Source organism: Melopsittacus undulatus, chromosome 10, assembly GCF_012275295.1.
Source record: "Melopsittacus undulatus isolate bMelUnd1 chromosome 10, bMelUnd1.mat.Z, whole genome shotgun sequence".
In the NCBI taxonomy this organism is placed as follows: domain Eukaryota; kingdom Metazoa; phylum Chordata; class Aves; order Psittaciformes; family Psittaculidae; genus Melopsittacus; species Melopsittacus undulatus.
The window spans coordinates 16051402-16071336 of NC_047536.1; the positions used below are offsets into that span (position 1 = coordinate 16051402).

General features: G+C 40.7%; 1 protein-coding gene across 1 annotated transcript; it reads left to right on the forward strand.

The window, feature by feature from the left end:
- Positions 1-12443: 12443 nt before the first annotated feature.
- LOC101872402 (neuropeptide Y receptor type 6-like) lies at positions 12444-13565 on the forward strand. The gene has a single exon (XM_005147241.1). It carries the CDS (start codon positions 12444-12446, stop codon positions 13563-13565), a length of 1122 nt encoding a protein of 373 aa, XP_005147298.1.
- Positions 13566-19935: the final 6370 nt, after the last annotated feature.

Consider the following 19935-nt stretch of genomic DNA (forward strand, 5'->3'; position numbering starts at 1 on the left):
CTGTTCCCTCCCCCATTCCCAGCCCTCTCTCCAACCCCACCACTGCCTCCTCCTCTCACCCTTAAATTTCTCCATAGCTCCAAAAAGGAGGTATTTTCTCTAAATACCTCCTAATGTGGCCAGTAGTGAGATGCATTTCCTTTTACATATATATACTTTAATAGCACCTTAAACATAGCTTGAAGACTATTTTCATCACAGTGATCAGAAACAAGATTTACTTTGCTCTTACATCCGCTGAGGTTTATGTTGGAAATTATCTAGGAGAAAACGTTTTTGTGGTGATTTTTTCTTTCCTTGCAGGGGCTCCTGCACCACACAGTGTCTGAAGCTCACGTTGACTGAGTCCTCCTCACAGGTAGCTGTCAAACCTGCTTCTAAAACCCTCAGTGAAGGCAATTTCACAACCTTCTTCCTTTGTTCATTATGGCCACAATGAGATAAGTTTCTATTTAGACACTGTTTGAAAAGATAACCACATAATCAAATACATTGGGGGTGGGCTTGTGACAAGGGCCTGTAGGGACAGGCCAAGGGGAATGTCTTGAACCTGCCAGAGGGGAGACTGAGATGAGCTCTTAGGCAGAAGCTCTTCCCTGTGAGGGTGCTGAGGCGCTGGCACAGGGTGCTCAGAGAAGCTGTGGCTGCCCCACCCCTGGCAGCGCTCAAGGTTCAGAGGGTTTGGGGAATGGGTTAATAAAAGATGACTGAGAGCCCCTGGACTGAATATTCCGACCCTCCTGACCCGGTTCTTATGGATTTGTTTTGGGATGTAGCTCCACAGTTGTCTGAACTGACTGTGCTAGGATTGCCGCACTTCTCCTGTGTGCCAGCTCTGATGCTTGTGCTTCACAAGCAGGGATGTGTGCATCACACAGGGATGCACTTCAGAGAACTGAGACAGCCAAAAATACTTTATCACGAAGAAGGGCTCAGTTTTAGCTCCCTCAGCTTTCTGCAGCAGTTTTTTGCATGATCCCATGAGTGCTGGTGCTTGGCAGGGGAGGAAGGAAGCAGAACTGCAACACCCCCATGGATCAGATCATCTCCTGTGGAAAGGCACCCTTAGAGACTCACAGACACAAGCATAATGTTGGCTGCACTGCAAGGGAAGTCAACTACAGCCCCAGGTGAAGTCCAGAGAGACTGAACATTTCAGCACAAAGATTCTTGTTTATTCCTCTTCAGGTGGTGTCAATAGCAGAGATTAACACTGCTGGTGCAATCTACTCATTTCTATAGGCTGGCCAAGTTTTCCTGCTTCAGGCTAAGAAGCTGTGATTACCATTAACCAGTAGGATTAATAGAGTAATCTGATTTTTCTTAAATTGAATTCTTTTATAGCCAGGTATTAAGAGTAACTTATTAATATGACAGGAATATTAAATGTCTGTGTGTGACAACCACTTACAGGGAAAGATGTCATGTTTAGATCCATTTATCTCAATGCATGGACATGCTAATTTTATCTGCTTTTAGAGAAGAGAATATGTCCATAATGGCACTCGAATATTTGTGGTTTTAAAACAAACAAATCCCACTATTATAAAGGACCCAAAGACCTCCTTCCCAGAGGCCATCTGCAAGCTCCGCACAATTACAGGAAATACAAAAATACGTTTTGCCTGCCACTTATCGTAAAAAATGTGTGGCCCTTCCCAAGATAAATTAATATCTGTTTCATACAGAAAATAACCCATGAGAGTTTTACAGACACTTAATAATTTACAGCGAAAAGGAAGAAACATTAAGAGGAGCTAATTCTGGCCTCAGTGGGTAGCAAAGAGAACAGAACACTTGTTTATGACTCACTTTCTCTCCCTGAATGCAAGACAGACAAGTAGGCCAGGGAAGAGATCAAAGAAAGTCACTACTTTCAGCAGGAGAAGATTAAGGTCTTAAAGATGTGAGCAAATCACTGACACTACTAAAGTATAAAACATAGCCCAATGGCTCCCTTTTCTGTTTGCACTTGTGACTGGTTGATTTAATGAAAGGAAAACGCCTCTAAAATACATATGCCCATGTCTTGCAGACAGAAATGTCTCCTCTGATACAGAACAACCAAGGTCTGATTGACCTGGTGTCCTGCTGTCCACTATCCCTGCCCAGCTACTGTTTAAGCACCCTCATGTAGTTCATGTACTCACTCAAAATCATGTTCAGTCCCCACACTGAAAGGGCCAAACTCACTGCACATGTACATGTGCCCTGGCACATACCACCAGGCTTCAGCAATGCAAGGCTTCCCAGACAGCTAAACAGGAGTTTCGCCTGCATATATCCCACAGACCTTCGTAGCAGCTCACCTGAGCCACCACAGAGACTCCAACCAATCCCCTCCAGTTTCTGTTGGATTCATGCCTGGTAAGGCACCCAGTCAGCATGCCAGGTCATTGTTATACACATTCCTAAGAACTATGTGCCTATACGTGCTCCTGAAATGTGCCTTTTCCCTCTATAGCTGCGTGAGCCCCTGCAAGCGTGAGATACAATGGGCACTGCAGCATGAGTGCAGAACCAAAGAATGAGTCTCACACTGGGCATGTGGGATGTGACAAGTCTGCTAAAACAGACAGCACTCCAACAGCTACAGCAGTTTCTCTACCACATATTCAATCTGCTTTTAACTACACACAAGTAAATGCATAATAGGAATTTAAAATTCCTTAGGTACACACCACTGAGAAGAAAATACATACCTTTCCCTCCTGACAGGGTAGTCACAGCATTATATTGTTTCCATTGTGATAGCAACCTGTAGAATGAAAATTCACTGTATAAGCAGTTTAAGTTTCTAACAGAGGTAAAAGCTCCACCTGTATCATCACCTAAAGAAAATGTGTTTCTCAAATGAGAGGCTCTGGCCAAATAATACATGGTGTTAAATGGCTTCTAGGGATACTTTAGTTGGCATTAGACTATTGGAAGGAAACCCACGTCATTTTTATGCATAAAATATTCCAATTATTCCAGTATCATACTACCTAGAGTCCACAGGAGGGCATTACTGCTCAAGAGATCATAAAACAGGCAGCTGAACAGTCCCTTTCCAGGGGCAGGCTTCCTGAGGTATCATATACTGTTTAGTAAAAACTGATACAAAATCAGTTACTAAGGAAGTGATATTTTAATTACCTAAACCCTTGTGTAAACACAAAGTCATATGCTTTTAATTTGCTTCAACCTCTTCAATCTAGCTTATACCAGTGTGGGTGGCTTCCATAATCAACAAGTATTGACTCTCTCTTTCAAAACTATTAAAGTTTATCAACTGGACTTTTTGTATGTTTTGTTAGTATAGTGCAATCCTCTAGATTTAGGCCTGGTTTTACCTTTCAACAGACTGTAATAACATTATCATCAATATAGATTTCATCTTGATTTTTCTAAATATACATAGGTGGAAATGGCTGGAAATAGAGCAGATTCAACCATAATTATCCAGATCACTCCGAGATCCACACACTTTCAGGCAAGGTTTTTTAATCTCATCATTTCAAACAGCTATTACTAGACTTGTAGAAGCCTCCCTCTTACTTAAATCATCCCCTCAGGCAGAGAGTAATTTTGCAATTCATAGGAAGACATATTTAATAAAACATGCAGCATCATCACAGACTTCCCCATCCTGGCCCCTGGCTTTAGCTAAAAGGCTGAAGAACTTAAAAGAATCCTTGAGAGAACTCTGGCTTTTTTGGCAATAGATTTATCTTTCTTTCTGTTTTGCTGCTTGCACTTGTATCCACATAAACACCAAACCTGTGATCTCACTTTTGAGGCTATCATGAATTAGCACTGGTTGGGAGAGGTTTTAATTGAAAAAGATTGATTAACATGCACCGAGAGGAAACTAGATAGTCTTTTGCTACCTAAAGTTTGAATATGAGACTCTTCAGGATAAAGATTCCTATGTCGTGCAAATTCAGATGGGGAATAAACCATTACCCCTCTCTTTTATTTGCTTAATACAAAATATTCTACAGGAAAAAGAGTAACTACAGAATAACTCACAGGAACTATTTCTCAGTAAGTAGTTTCAAAAGTTCATCTTACTGAACAAAACCTTCCCTGAGCCCTTTGTAGGGGAAGTGTGCTGAAAGAGAGGAACACGCCTTTGTGAAGGGTGAAGAAGAAAGACATCAGAGAACTGAATTCACATCCTTTTCTTTGGATTTACAGTACCATTTTTCCTTAAATCCTGCCTCTCTCCTCTTCTCTCTGAAGCTCAATTTCTCTTCTTTCATCTCTTCACTTTTCTGTCATAATTGATGATTTCCTTTCTTCTCTTTCCTAAAAGTTCATATAAGATCAGGTCATAATTTGGAGTGATAGGATGAAAGTAAGACAGCAAAACTGCATCTCAAAAGTCAAGCTTCTTGTAAAGGATCAAATAACCTAGCAATGCTGGGACAGATGTGAGAGGGTACATCTTGCACTGTATCTTAGTCCAAGGCAGGCCAGGATCATGAGTTTTGCCAAAGGAAGACCTGGAGCCAGCAGTGATCTCAGCCATGCTCTGATCTTTTTTCATCTGCAAATCTTTCTTTCTGTATTTTCCACTTAAAACCTACTTGCTTTATTTCCATTGCCTATTCTTGGGTCCCATATATTTCTTGTTCCACAGAGCCTCTGTAGGGTGGTGGGGTTTTTTTGTGGTGCTGCTGCATGACTGATACTTAGCTTTGTTTGGAAATAGCAGGAAGAGTACCTGAAATTAGCTGTAAGATATCCCTGCTATTCAAGTAGTTTTAGAACTAGGTGCGTAAAAGCCAGGCTTTCTAGACACAAAACAGCAATCTAGAATTCCTATTTTTCATTCAGAAAATCAAAACTGTCATTACAGTTTGAAACACGCAGGGAAATTGAAACAGACTGAGATTAACAGGAAACCCCTTTTGATTAGTTAAGTATTTCTTTACTAATCATTAGGACAGTGAAAGATGCTGTGGCATGAGAACAGCAGGGTTTGGTGCTCACTGTGTTGTTAGAAAAAGACTGTAGAATAAAAAGTAAGAGATACAAATTATCATATTCCCCCAAATCTACGACCTATTGAAATAATTCATTCTTTGGCAGAGATCAGTCTTGGGAAACATCACTTGGAGAAGTTCTAGAGAGCTACAAAGGAGGGTTTGGACAGTGGAAACTATTATGCAATATGAATTAATGCTGTCACACTCCTATTACAATTACTCACATCTTATCTGTTTTTCAGTAAGAAAAATAACTTGGCTGAACCCAAAAGTAAAGATGCTAACCTTCCAGCCAGAGTGTATCAATCTTCATCTCAACTGTGTGCCAGCTGAAAGCTCATAGCATAATATAATGTTTTAAATGAATATGCTGTTATAAGTAACTCATTTAAAGTTAAAGCACATTTTAAAACAGTTGACTTTTCATTGTAGTCATGACCTAAGTTGAGAGGTATGGACCAGAGAGAAGCCCTAAGAATATTGCAAAGCTGTTGTCTGGAGCTATGTAATACCATGGAGTGAAAACTAAACTCCAGTTAGTGAAAGCAAGTGATTTTTGTGATCTTTTCCAATTAGGAAAAAAATTCCAAGTTATGGAGCAGTGCACCCACTTACACACAGATATCAATCCTTCTTCATCTCTGTGATCTTTGGGGAAAAATTTGCTGTGTGTACATAGGTGGCATTCAGATATTGCTAGTTTGGTCAAATTATAATCCATTTGCTGAAGATACTTAATAGGGAGTTCATCTCTCCATCAAACAGGAAAGTGAGAAGGGGCTGTGGTTTTCTTTCATCATAACATATTATTTTACTTTATTGACACCATCTAGCACATCTGACACTAACATAAGAGATTCCCAATTATTCTTACTTCTTTCTCTGTACCTCTTTGAAGTGCTATAAAGAATGATAGTTATGAGGAAGAACTATTCCAGATCCTTCACAGACGTTACGGGCCACTGAGCCAACTCTTGGCCAAACTGCTATTAAAGAACTCTTACACCTAGGAAGCTGAGGAATCATATGTATACATCTCTACTAAACCTTGCCTTCTGAAGAAGGGAGCTGTACCAAGAGTAGCCAGCCATCAGCAGAGATTCATGCTCAGCAAGGAATCATGCAAATGCCAAAGCAAAAGGTGAGCTCAAAGGACTTGCACGTTAGAGAATTTTTTCACCAACACTGTTGCCAACACAACGGATGTTACAAACTTAAAGTTTGAAACACTGTTTATTATGGCACCTAACCACTTACCCTGACTTTCCACACTGCCCATAGTCTGTATGCCAGAACCTGGGAGCCAGAGTAATAGCATACCTTCACTGCAACCAAGATGAGATGTGGACCCTGTTTACTATCAGCTGGCTGGTTTAGATGATAGTGCCCTGAGCTCTGTGCTTGTAATGGTTAATTGCTACCTGGTTTAAAACTGGCTTGGGAACATTGACACAAGTGGAGCTCATGCCTTGAGCTGATGTACAACCAGATGCTTGGAAAAGATGTTCCAATTGATTTCTATATGAATATCATGCCTGGCAAGCTTTTAAGATCAGGCTTTTATTGCAATTATTGTGCTGAGTTGATAATCAGTTTAATGTCTGGCCTTCAGTATAGTGACAATCAGCACACTGTTTTGAGGTTTCCTATTCACTTGTTTGCTTTGCAAACAGCAACAGAAATCCCTAATAAAAATCTTAAAAAAAATCATACCACAACTGCTACCATTTCCTATGATAGCGCCATCTCTGAACTACTGAAATCCCACAAAAGCAGTTACTCAATTTATATAATATTTATTGCAGCCTTATCTGCAATATATTGTAACATTTTGTTACCAGGTTACGTATAAAGTTTGCTTCCCATTACAGCTGCAGTCCTGCCTCCCAGTCTGTTATCAGAGTCTACTGATAAAAACTATTTTTCATCCTTTAATATTGAGCAATTTAGAAATAACCTGATCATTTATATAAAGCAAACACAATTCTGCTGTCCATCAGCCTATTTTACAAACAGCTGCTACAGCATTTGCCTGAAAACAATATACCCTGATCCCTTCCTACCCAGCTATAGATTCCACTATGCATACGTACCTTTGACATCAGGCATAAACAGACCAAGAGCAGCTACACCCACAAGCCTCTGATGTCAGATGTGACCTAATTCACATCAGGTTACAACAGAATTAAAGCCACAGAACACAGCAGATTGACATGATTGTAAAACCAAGGGGTTCACATGTTAAACCACTTCAGTCTTCCCACAGAAGGACTGCATGCAGTGTTATATTAGAAACAGAGGTGTGTATAAATAAGCAGCCTGCCCTTTGTTTGACATTTATAAATAGAATCAGAACATCTTCTAATTTTCTTAATTTATTTCCTTTATAAACAGCTAATATATTTTTATGGCTGGTTCTGATGTGTATCTAAGATGTTGTATGTTTAGGTCCTGATTAACTTCCTGGGTTACACTGCAACCAGAAGCAGAAATTCTAAAGTACAGTGGAAAAGCTTTGTTGTTCCAGTATTTTTGACATAGTCAAAAGCAGCAAGTGCTAGAAATGTATCAGAAAAGTCCATTCACATCGCTGGATTGTAGCATTTTGGTTAAATTTTCTGAATATAAAGCAATGGGCTAAAGCAAAGGAAAGTTTAGAGGCAATGTCTTCCTAACAGTAACTCAGGCACTTGAATACCTAAGTTCGGATTACCACAGATGTTTAAAAACAGGTTACACAAACACAGCATGAATAGATATAAACATACTAGAAGCAGGAGGTTCATCTGATCTCAGAGGCTCCCTCCACCTCTATATTCTACAAATACAATAGCATGACAGCTAACAATATTTTGGGATAATAAGCTCTTAATTGCACTTTAGATACAGCATCAGCTCATTAATCCCCCAAATCCTACTGCTTTTCAAAATCATTCCCTCAAAAAACACCCAAGACACAGTAAGACAGACTCAAGTACTCTCAAATGCTTTCTCTGCAGGTTCCTACTTCTCTAATTTAATAGGGAATTCTCCTCTAGTTTTCCTGAGTCTGTCCTACACAAACACATTCTAATTCTGGACTATTTTCTACCCTTCCTAGTACTGGAGAGCCACAGGGTGGCTTATATGAGACTGAGATACTGGGGGTTAAGAGGCCCCAGGTAGGCATTCAAAGGTTTAAATAGAAATGTACCAAACAGCATCCTAAAAATAACAGTTCCTTTCCTGTCCCATAAACATTCACTCTAAATATTTAATAAGGAAATGTTAAATGATGATTATTATAAATAAAGGACTATAAAGGCTATACCAGGCTTTTACCAGAAAAACTGATAATAATAAAGCCCCTTTTCAATATGTGCTAGTGTAATATTCAATGTTTTGCTTTTCAGGAAAAATTTATATCTCTGGAGTATAAGCTAAAATAGCAATTTATAATGAAAATACCATTATCTTAATTACAATAGAGCAAATAATACATTTAATAAGATGTGCATGCCCTTTCCAGGCAGCTTGCTGTGTTTTCCTGTCTCCTTCAGTTAAGAAAGCAATAAGCCATCTGCAGATGTTTACATATGAAATCCAGCACAGGGAAAACAATTACAGTGCGGAGCAGAGAAGATAACTGAAAATGAAATTGCAAGATAAGGTGTTTGACAGGGTGGAGGGGAGCCACACAGTGGAGGAAAATCCATCCCCGTGATTCCTGGTCCTTTCTCCTCCCTGTTCATTGCTGTTTGCCTCTTCCTGGATTCCAGAGCCTGGTTTATTCCTCAGCAGCCTTTCAACAGACCGGTGGATTCAGTCACAGCTGGAAATTGTGGAAGTGTGGACTGTTTCAGGAAGAGAAGAAAGGAGAGTTTAAGCACTGCTTTAGCAGCAGATGGCTTTGCTTCGGATTCTTTCATGCACAAAGGAGATGTGTGTGCTGGTTTGGTAATCAACTCAAAACGGGAAAAGATCAATTGTTAAAGGCAGTGTGGTTTGACTTGAATTTTGCATCAGGTAAGAAGTCAGAAAATCCATGCAACTGTGGCAAAAGTTACTGAAATACAGCTTTTGAAGGATTGCTGTAGTCTGTACATCCTATATTTAAAACTGAATAGAAAGTTTCCTCCACATTTTATCTGTGCACCACTTTGGAACTGAATAAACAGATGATGTTTGCAACTGAAATATTCACTGGTCACTCTGAAAGGATGGGACTATACATCTTTAACACAGGTAAGGAAATACTTAGCAAAGAAAGCCTTTGAAAACTCATTTGAATTTTAGACACTGCTTTTAACTTTCTTTTGTTTATGCATGTTTCAGTAATGTTTCTGCATCCAGAGGAATGAAACAAATAGGTTAATTTGATCATTTCCTCATCATATACTCTAAGTATAGTAACAAATCTTTTTCCAAATGCATGAATTACGGATAGAAGTAATTGGTTCTCTTATTAAACAATTCAATTCTGATATCAGCTGTAGCTGTGGTTCAAGGATACCAATTCCACTAGTATTTATTAGCTTAAACCAATGCCAGTATGTATTACAATATAGCTCATCATGCTGCAGTAAGTACTTGTGTAACTTAACTACCTAATGCTGTGAATATGCCAGATGTTTAAACAGGACAAGTGTAATAGTTTTATTGCCAAAGAAACGTTTAAATTGCCTTGCAGGATGACATGTATGTACTAAAGCTGCACTTTTAGCTCACCGTGCAAACCAAACAGTGACATTAAATTAAGCTTTTTGCTGAAAAAAGGGACAAGGTAGATGATGAGTGTGCCTAAAGCTGATCTACTGAGTGAACCGATCAGAAGGCAGTTCTACCTACCATTTCTCTAATGATGGAAAGTGCCAAAGAAACCCCACACCCACACTGAATTATTGGGAGAGGACACTCAGCACTTCCCATCAAACCATCTTATGCAACCAGAGATAAATAAGCAAGCATAGCAAACAGTGCATAAAATATTACAAACCTGGCTCAGCCTCATGTCCTTTGAGTCCCCACAGCTTCTCCTGCTCACTTAAAAAGCAGGGAAGAGCAAAGCTTGTCTTTGAAGGTGTCTTGCTTCCAAGCCAGGTCCCCTACTAACACCTGATCTTTCCTCAAAGGGCAGGGATCAGATCTGTGTGAGTCGGGTGAATACCAAAGAGAAAGATCACCCTTGGGATAAAGCAGCCAGACTTTAAACCCTCACATACCTGAAGTGGATGTAAAACTCACCAGGGTGACATTTACCATTGGTTGGCCTCTTATCCTTCCAGCACATGCATCCTTCTGTGTGCTGATAAATCCAGCCAAGCAATTAGTGCTGCTCCAGGGAAAAGTGGATTACAGGATAAGTATCACCTGAAGGTGCTGTTGCTCAGCCACAGCATTGGTTTCTCCAGGCTGTGACTGTGCTGGCTTCAGAATCCCTTTCATTTCTCATGGATTCATTAGGAGGAGAGTTTTTGCAAGCTAGTGCACATGCTATAGGGTACATAGCTCTTGTACTTGTCCTGCTGGAGCAGGGGCACCTGCAAGGGACTACAAAGTCTATCTAAGCCACTAGACTTCAATAGCTTTTGCAGCATGACTGTACAGGTTTTGTGCCGTGACCTTAATATAGCTGTGGCTGTGCTGGGTGGGTTATTTAGGCAGACTTGGGCTTAATGTTGGCCCCTGACCACAAAGTCACATCAGGGAACATCAGGTCCACAATTTAGTCATGTAAATCTACAGCCACTTCTCACCCCAACATGACTACACCGCTTGAAAAGTCTATTTCAGTCAGAATGAGAGTGGTAATAGATGCTCCAAAGTTGGTTGTGTTGGTTTGGATACTTCTTTTGCAGAAGTATCAGGATAAAGCAGTCCAGGATATAACTCTAGCTGGAATATCCTTGCAATGCCTGGGGGTAAATGGTTAGAGAATCATAGTTGCCAGTTTAACCCTGGATTTGGTGTTTAACCTCGTGCAAGCAACCAAACATTTTTTATTCCTTAGTGATTAAATAAGGATTTTAATTGCTAACAATTAATTATTAAAATAATAGATTAATTTAATAATACATTAAATTAAATAGATAAAATAATTAGAAATAATTAATAATATATATTAAAAGGTTGACAAATCTTCTACACCTAAGCAGATTATTTCTAGTAATAATAAAACATCCACCTATCCCTTCTTTTTGTGCATCCTCTTTTCCTATTGCTTCTTCATCCTCCTTTCTCCACAGGCTCTCAACACTATGGTATTTATTAGTAGGGGTGAAGAATGACCTCCTGCCAGATAGTTTTCCAGTAAGTCCTACTTCAAAAAGAAATTAAGGTGAGTTACAGTTGAGTTTTGAAAGGTATGTGTATAGAAAATACTTATCCCTTGTTTCAGTTTCAAAAGTAATGCTTTACATCCTTCTTTTTTCCTTTCCCAGGTTGGAAACAATCTCTTTCTGGTTAGAAAGCTGGTGAGCCTTTCATTTAAGATTAATTTCTTTTCTCAGTGAGAAATTCAAACCCACTGAGATACTCTGCTGAGCCTAATTCTTCCCATGAATAGTAATTTTATAACAACAGAATTGTACTAATATCAGAATTGTTGCTTAACACATGTTCAGGTGTGAACTGAAAGAGGAATCAACTGTGTGTCTCCTGAGTACACCTTGCAGGATATTTTGGGGGTCTCGTTTGTCAGACTTGTACAACAGTGAACGGTGTGCAGGGAAATGAGACAGTCTTTGGCAGCTACTGACATGGCAATAATTGTATGTGTAACTGATGTGATACCTGTTTGCTTTACATTTTTCTCAGATTACATTGAGGAAAGGGGACATAATATCTGTAATACACAAGCAGAACAGGAGACTCCTTTAAATATGTAATTCATTGGGGTGGTGAATATCCCATAAGCTAAAGCAGACGTCATTTTGATTAAGCCAGAGGGAGTTGGGATTTTAGCTCGCACCACTTTCTAGTTCTGGAGACAATATAAGTGTTATGCCTAAGCTAGCAACATGATGGCAGAACCCAATTCTTCTTTCTCGATAATGGAAAAGCAACAGATTATCCTCATTGGAATTCCTTAAATCTTGCTAAATCTTTGGCTGACACAGATCTTCAAATACTGGATTTTGGAAAGCAAAGTTTGTTGACAGTTGTAAAAGAGAATTTGTATGAAAATGTTCATACAAGTTTAATCACAGCTATCATTGCTGTTTCTTATACGTCACAAGCATTACAGGTCTGTAATAGTCAGTGCAGAACCTGCATCAACCTCCATTAATCTATATACACAAAACCACTAATACCCAACCACTGGCTTCTCCAGCGCTGTAATTATATTAGATTTGCTCAAAATTAACTAAACTAAACTAAGTAACAAAAAAGGACACCAACTGCAACAAGAGATGTTAATCGCTGCCTTGGAAAGCTTTATACAAAGTACATTCTAAACAATACTAAGTTTCGTTCACAGGACGGGAAATGGATAAAGCCATTCAGGATCCCAGCAAGATTCTGGCTAATCAGACTATCTCTAACATCAGCTATTCTCAGTTCTTGAACTTTGATATGTGTCAGCCTTCCTTCCTTGCAGAATCCTTGCTTATTACAGCCTACACATTAGTTACAATCGTGGGGCTTTTTGGAAACCTTTGCCTGATTGTTATAATAAAAAGAAGGAAAGAAGCTCAAAACGTCACCAATATTTTGATTGCCAACCTCTCTTTATCAGATGTCTTGATCTGTATCATGTGTATTCCTGTCACAGTTGCATATACCTTAATGGACTACTGGATATTTGGGGAAGCTATGTGTAAAATAAGTTCCTTCATACAAAGTATATCTGTCACAGTCTCCATTTTCTCACTTGTACTGATTGCTATTGAGAGATACCAGTTAATTGTGAACCCCCGTGGCTGGAAGCCCAATATTTCACATGCTTACTGGGGAATTCTTTTCATCTGGGGGTTTTCCCTTGTAATATCCATTCCTTTTTTAATATTTCACCAATTAACTGATGAACCCTTCAAACACTTGTCTTTCCATAGCGATTTCTACAAGAACAAAGTTGCTTGTATTGAAGCATGGCCATCAGTTACAGAAAGACTCATTTTTACCACCAGTCTGCTGGTTTTCCAGTACTGCTTCCCACTGGGGTTTATATTTATCTGCTATCTCAGGATATTTGTATGTCTTCGAAGGAGACACGGGAAAATAGACAGGATGAGAGAGAATGAGAACAGACTGAGTGAAACCAAAAGGATTAACGTGATGTTGATATCAATTGTTGTGACTTTCGCAGCTTGCTGGTTGCCTCTCAATGTGTTCAATGTTGTTTTTGACTGGAACTACGAGGCACTAATGAGCTGTAATCATAATCTAGCATTTACAATATGCCACCTCGTGGCCATGATCTCAACGTGTGTCAATCCTGTCTTTTATGGGTTCCTCAACAAGAACTTTCAGAAGGATTTCGTAGGATTAGTTCACCACTGCAGATGCTCAGCGTCAGAAGAGGTATATGAAAATATTGCCCTTTCAAATCTCCAAACTGATGCATCAAAGGGATCTCTGAAATTAAATAATCCCCCTCTGGAGATCTAAAATAATCCTCCAGGTTCCAAAGTCTTGCACTTTGGTGCAGATGACCACTTTCTGTAGGTCTAGATCACATCACCGCTGAATTTAGAGGACGTTGCTGCCATTTAGTTCAGCAAAAAGAAGATTATGCTCCCATAGGCACACTCTTATGACGGTATTAATGCTTATAAACCACCTCCAAGAGTGTTAAAGATTAATAATAATGAGTTATAAAGAGTATTCACATCTTACTTTTTTAATCCACAGTTTCCAAGTCATTGGCTTGCTACCTTAGCACTGCTAAAAACATTTCTATTTCAGCCACTGATGCAGTCGTCCTTCATTAACACCCCAGGAAACCAGGAATACTGAAGCATTCCTAACTGCATCAGCCTTTTCACTGTTTCCTGGCCTTTTAATTCTCCACCCCTCCACTGTTCCCACCTCTGGTTGATCTGTACAACAGTTTATAGCAGTTCACGGAGTAAGGAAGGCTCCTGGAGTTATCCTAGGCCTCCACCATCTTGCTCAGTTTTACAGGAGAAGTAGTTTTAGTGTCAGGCCCCTTTCCAGTGGTTTAAATGCAGCCACAAAATGAGCACTAGACTAAATTACATGGTCAGTGGGGCAGCAGAAAATCCTGTAACCTTATGGCAGGGACAGGGCTGCTGATGGATGATCTCCCTTTAGTGCCTCTCCCTACAAGTGCTTGGGCAGTGCGCTTCTGTGGCATTAAACAACAAAGTGAAAAAGGCTGCCATTGCTTTTTGTAGCACCAATTGTCTGCCCCTGACACCCTGATCAGAGTGAAGCAATCAGTCTGTCTGGAGTAAGAGGGTTCTTCGTTAGCAGGTGGAAGCTCTCCGAGCAGTGAGACTGCTTCAGAATCCAATGTGAATCATTATACTTGTGCCTTGATTTCTTATCGTTTCTTTCTTACGCTCTCATCTGACTCAAGTGCTGATGCTCCCTTTCTGTCCTGAGCTTTCAGCTATCAAGTGTGTCTCTCCTTAATGCTGCACTTTAAAAATCATTGCTAGCTGAAGAGAGTATCAAGAACATCACCTTCCCACTGCATGTTCTCTCATTACATCCACTGGCTTTGCACTCAGTCTGATGTCTAATTTCCAGACAAGTCAATAGGAGTGAATTGACTTTGGTAGGAACAGGAACAGCCAAAAAGAAGTTAATATATAAGTATTATGGGCTCCAACATGGTATGTGATGGGGATGTATGAAACTGCAATATTCAATACTCAAAGAGTGCTCAAACCTAATATTAAACTGACAACTGTTGCCCTGTGTTAGGTAATGACAGTAACTTTCTTTCCCCTATTTTACTGGCCTAGTAAGTAGACAAAATTATAACAGCCTTGCTAACCACACTCTTGTTACTTGATGCAACCAGCTGGAGGACTGTGAGCTTCCTTGGGGGAGCAGAAACAGGGAATTAAATATGGAAACCTTGAGGGAGAACCTGAGCTCCAGAATCTCACCCAAATGTACCAACAACCTCTTAGCAGTGATGGGGTTTAAAAACACTGTATCTGAGTGGTTTGGTCACATGGACCAGACCAATGTACTTATAAATATCCTTGTGAATGAATACATCCTTACATGTATTTGTATTTTATGGCTGATTGGGTTAACTGTAAGCACACATAACTAGAGACAACTACTTGGAAAGTTACATTCTTTGTGAAAACAATTCCATTGAACAGAGAACTCAATTGATTATTAACTGTAATTGTGTACGTGGACAAAAGCAGTGCCACTGCTGTTAGTTAAACACTTTGATTCCTCCTGTCTATGGACAAATAAATATTACCCTGTATAAAACTGCTGTGGTGCCCAGCTGTTGAAGTCTGCTGTCTATAACATTGACAGGGCAGTTCTCATACAAACAGTTCTGGGAACTGGTTTAGCATTTCACATGTTCACTCATCAGATAAACAGACAGTGGTGAACAATTAGATATGTGCTGGTTCCAGAAGAGAGGACTTAAAAACAGGTAGAAATCGTCCCGAGGCTCATGGTGCTCACACACTTTATGGTGGAAAAGGACAGAATCATTAACCAGCGAGGTTTCAAGTGAATTTATGCCTCAAGGGCAGAGCGACTTTTCACTCTGGTACTTTATGATCTGCACTCAAACACAGTCAATGTGTGTGCAGGTCTGTTTTATTAGACATTTTGCAGATCTGTGCCATTTGTCAGAGTGGAAGTTTCCCTTCAGCAGCTCAGAGATCTAAACTGCAGCACAAACATCGATAGAGCTCTTCTGCGTGCTGCACTGCAGCTCCCTTGGTGCATAATCATCTCCAAAGCAGCATCTACTACTGTGTTTGAATTCATCAGTATCTAAGTAGGAGAAAGACACTTGTGATTTTCCTTGCTGAAGCCAGAATGTTCATACCACATTTGGCTGCACTATCAATATTTTATCACATGTGATCAAAATTCCTGGGATTTAACAGTAACACATCACTGGGACAGATTCCAGCCTGGAAGACGAGATGCTTTTATTTTACCCAACCCTCACCCACTACAAGTGGCAAATGATACCCGGGTTCTATTTCCTTGCATCATATATTGTAAAGTTACATCACAGCTGTGGCAAGGCAAGAAAAATTCCCTCTGGCATGACTCTAAATTAACATTACACCAAACTGCGCCACAACAGGTAGAATCCTGAAAAACACCGGAGCTAAGATTCAGGGAGATGGATTTTGCATACAAGAAGTGTCTGAATCTTACCCAGATTCTAGAAGGAAATCAAAGTTATGGCAAGTAACTACATACTTACAGAAATGTGGCCATGAAAGGCAGTCCCAATGCATTGCTTTACACCATGGCTTTTCTTTAGCAAGCTCTGCTCTCTGCCTCCTGAAGCACATCTTGATTTTAGCCTACTTTTCTATAGAAACCAAGTTTATACCATTATATTCCTGTCCTTTTGATCCCAACAACATTTGAGCCATTGGTCAGCCTTAACCAACTTGGAAAGAGAATAAGTGTCTCATGGGTTATTACACCCCTGTCTTTGGGAGGATGGTGGCTGTCTAGAAGACAAAATGCAGGGTGCCAACCCCTGCTGAAACACCATACACATATCTTCTTACTTGAGTTCTGGATGTTATTTAAGGGAAATAAAATAGGGTTTGGCTTTCAGGGGAAAAATCATTCTTCACATTCACAGACTCACCTTTTTCATCTCAAGTCCCCCCTTTCCCCAGGCCCATCCCAGCAGACAAGTGACAAACCAAGCCATTAGGTATGTATGAACTTTGCTTCACCATATAAATATCTCATTTTCTTCTTCATTGTTCCAAACAGTACTCAGAGAGGAGAGCAAATCTATAGCAAAGCTTTGAGGAATCTCACAGGAGAGGATCAGATGGACTGCAGATGTACTTAGTGGAACCTCATAGACTGCATACATACCAAACAACACTGCCCTTTCAAATCTATGCTAATAAGACCCTTGAATATGTTCCACAATGGCAACCTTAGAATTATCTTGTCTGCTATCACTCAATTTTAAACAAGGCTCCTTTGGCATATTGCTTGGTTTCCATGCAAATACAGACTGATGTCTTTTATTCCATTTCATAGGCTTCTCTATTAGTCACAGGCTATTTACATAATGTGATGGAATTGGCACCTGTGTGGAGCTGTTCTCTGTGCAGAATTCATTTCCCCCTCATACCTAGTGAGGAAAACTTATTAATCCATGTAGATGACGAGGCTGTAACAGCAAACACATTAGTTTTTCCTACCAAGAATGGCTACTAGTGTCAGAAGCAGCTCCCAGAGTCTGGGGTCCCTCTAAAGAGAATTGCTTATACCCCCTTTCCAGCTCCAGCTTTAGGTTGGAGACTTCTGCAGTGCAACTATTGCCATAAGTCAGCAAATAATCTCTTTTAACATATCCAGGCCTAATACCCCACTATTTGTAAAGCATATCTTTCTCAGTCCACCTAGCAAGGCAGTCAGCACGGTGTGGTACCCTCTGCATTTCAGATAGCTTTTAGTGTCTTACTGCTTCTAGCTTTTATCCACAGACCTTTCTGACTGTGTGAGCAGGATGAGTTCTCGCTTACGTCAAATACACTCCTGCACTGATTAGGAATCAGGCTTAAAGATCTCCTCCTTGGGACTTGAATCACCAGATACCTGCCTCAAACAGGCTGGGCTTTCTCCTGAACTCTCCATAGGGTTATTCCTGAAGGCACCCACGGTGTGCAGCTCTTTGTTGAGCAGGAGCTGTGGGAAATGTCACACTCCAGCAGTTCTGAATGCTGCCATCCGGGTTAGTGACCGTAAACGTGATCCGGAGAGAGCGCATTCTCCAAGGGCATCCACAACCTTTGAGCACTGCAGAGCCTCCTGCCAACCAGTGTCAGATGCCACACTTGATGGGCAGAAAACCATAAACCTGAGGCATATGAGGGTAAATCCATATTTTGATGTGCTCTTTATTAACTAAACCAGCTAAAGCTTTGTCTGTAAAGTTACCTTCACATCAAGCTGACGGCATGCACATAAAACCATCAACATACTACACTGAATCGCCTGAGTCCTGGGACTGACTGGGAACACAAGCTGCTGGCTTCTAATTAAAGAAGTTGAGGCTCCTTTGAAAGCTGGCCACTGAATTAGTATTGAATCCAAAAGCACAATCCGAGTTGACTGAGAGGTCAACCGCAGCGAGACTGTTTGATGGTCCAGGAAACCCAGGCTCTGGCACTACGTTTAAATGAAACAATAACAAAAAGGCATTCTGGAAGCCTTTGATAAACAATAAGGCTTTTTCTTCCCATCCCCATCATGCAAACAGGCTAAGCAAGGAGGTACTGAGGGCGTTAGAGAAGAAAACCCCAACGATCACATGAGCCCAAGCATCCAGTTAAACTTCTTTAACCACTGAAATACAGGGGAAATCAAGTATCTCAAGGGAAAAGTAACTCTTGTTCTCATTAGCACCATTTCCTTTGCTGACTCATCAATCTACAGAGCTCATCAGCTTTTGCTTTGGCAGCGCTGAGTCCTCACCTCTTTTCCAAAAGGAAAATACTCAGTGTACAAAGAGTCGTACTCCCATTGAGTTAAAAGGCTGTGTGGAACGAAACACTTCCAGTATATGTTTGCATGGAGGGATCTGCAGCAGCTGTACGAAAAGCATTTGAGACCAGCAACACCAAATAATGAACAGAACCAAATGATGAACAGTTAAATGAATATACTCAAGAGTTACAGTGCATCTGCTGCTGAGGAATAATAGTGGCTGCTTGTTTCCTTGGAACAGCTCAAAAATCAGCTGGTAGTTTAATAATTAAGAAGGCTTTAAACCACAGAGAAGGACTGAATCAGCAAGGGTGGGAAGGGACCCCTTGAGATCATCCTGTGCTCAGTGAGATAAAGTGCTTTTCCTGAAGTATAATCACAAATCTACCCAATGAAATCTGCACCAGACACTGCTCCTGGGAGATGTGCAGGAGCTGTGAGGGTGTGTGCAGGCAGCAGGGCCTGTGTTCTTGCCATCATGTAGCACTTAGCACTGATGATCCCGATGGGAAGCTTGGTGTCGGCTCCAGCCAAGCATCTCCCCACACTGGAGGTTGGCTTTTTGTCTCTGCCTTTTCCCTGTTTGTGTTTCTGGCAAACCAGGAGCCACAATCAAAATCCCCCAGTTGAAGCCACTTTGGCCACCAGCAGGAAGGCGGCTGATGTGGAGACAGGATGTGGAGCTGCGACAAAGCAGGAGCCTCACATAGCTGGGCAGATGTGAAAGGCAAGAAGTAATTCATTATCTTTCTTTTTTCACCTCACAGACCCAACCAGGGCTGAAATCCATAGAAATGAGCTTCCTGCCCACTCCATCTGTTGGGTCCTGATGGGTTTGGGAGTTAAGATTTCAGTACATGGTACAGATATAGAAACAGAGACCAACAGAACTGCCTCAGATGATCGGAATCCAGAGACCCTGCAAATCATTGCCATCTACATTTGTATTAAATCTGTCTGGAGGACGCTTGTCAAATCTGATCTCCAGAAATATGTGTTAACCTTTTATAGTGACTTTTGTGTCTTACCTTTAGAGCAATCACACTGGTCCCTGAGGCAGGCAGTGCTCACATGCCACCTTTAACACAATCAGATTAGCATCACGTTTGCTCTACAGGCTGAAGGTGTTGAACTGATGCTCAGCATTGAAATGAGAGCTCCTGTACAGAGCACACAGCCTGGCCCCCATTCCCAGCCCTGCCTTGTGCTCACCATCTGGGACTCCTGCTATGCCTGTCTTCAAACATTGGAAGTGGAAGGGACAGGTTTAGAAGCAAGGCTTTGATCCTGCCAAGACGTCTGCTGACCACACCATAGGCTTCTCCTG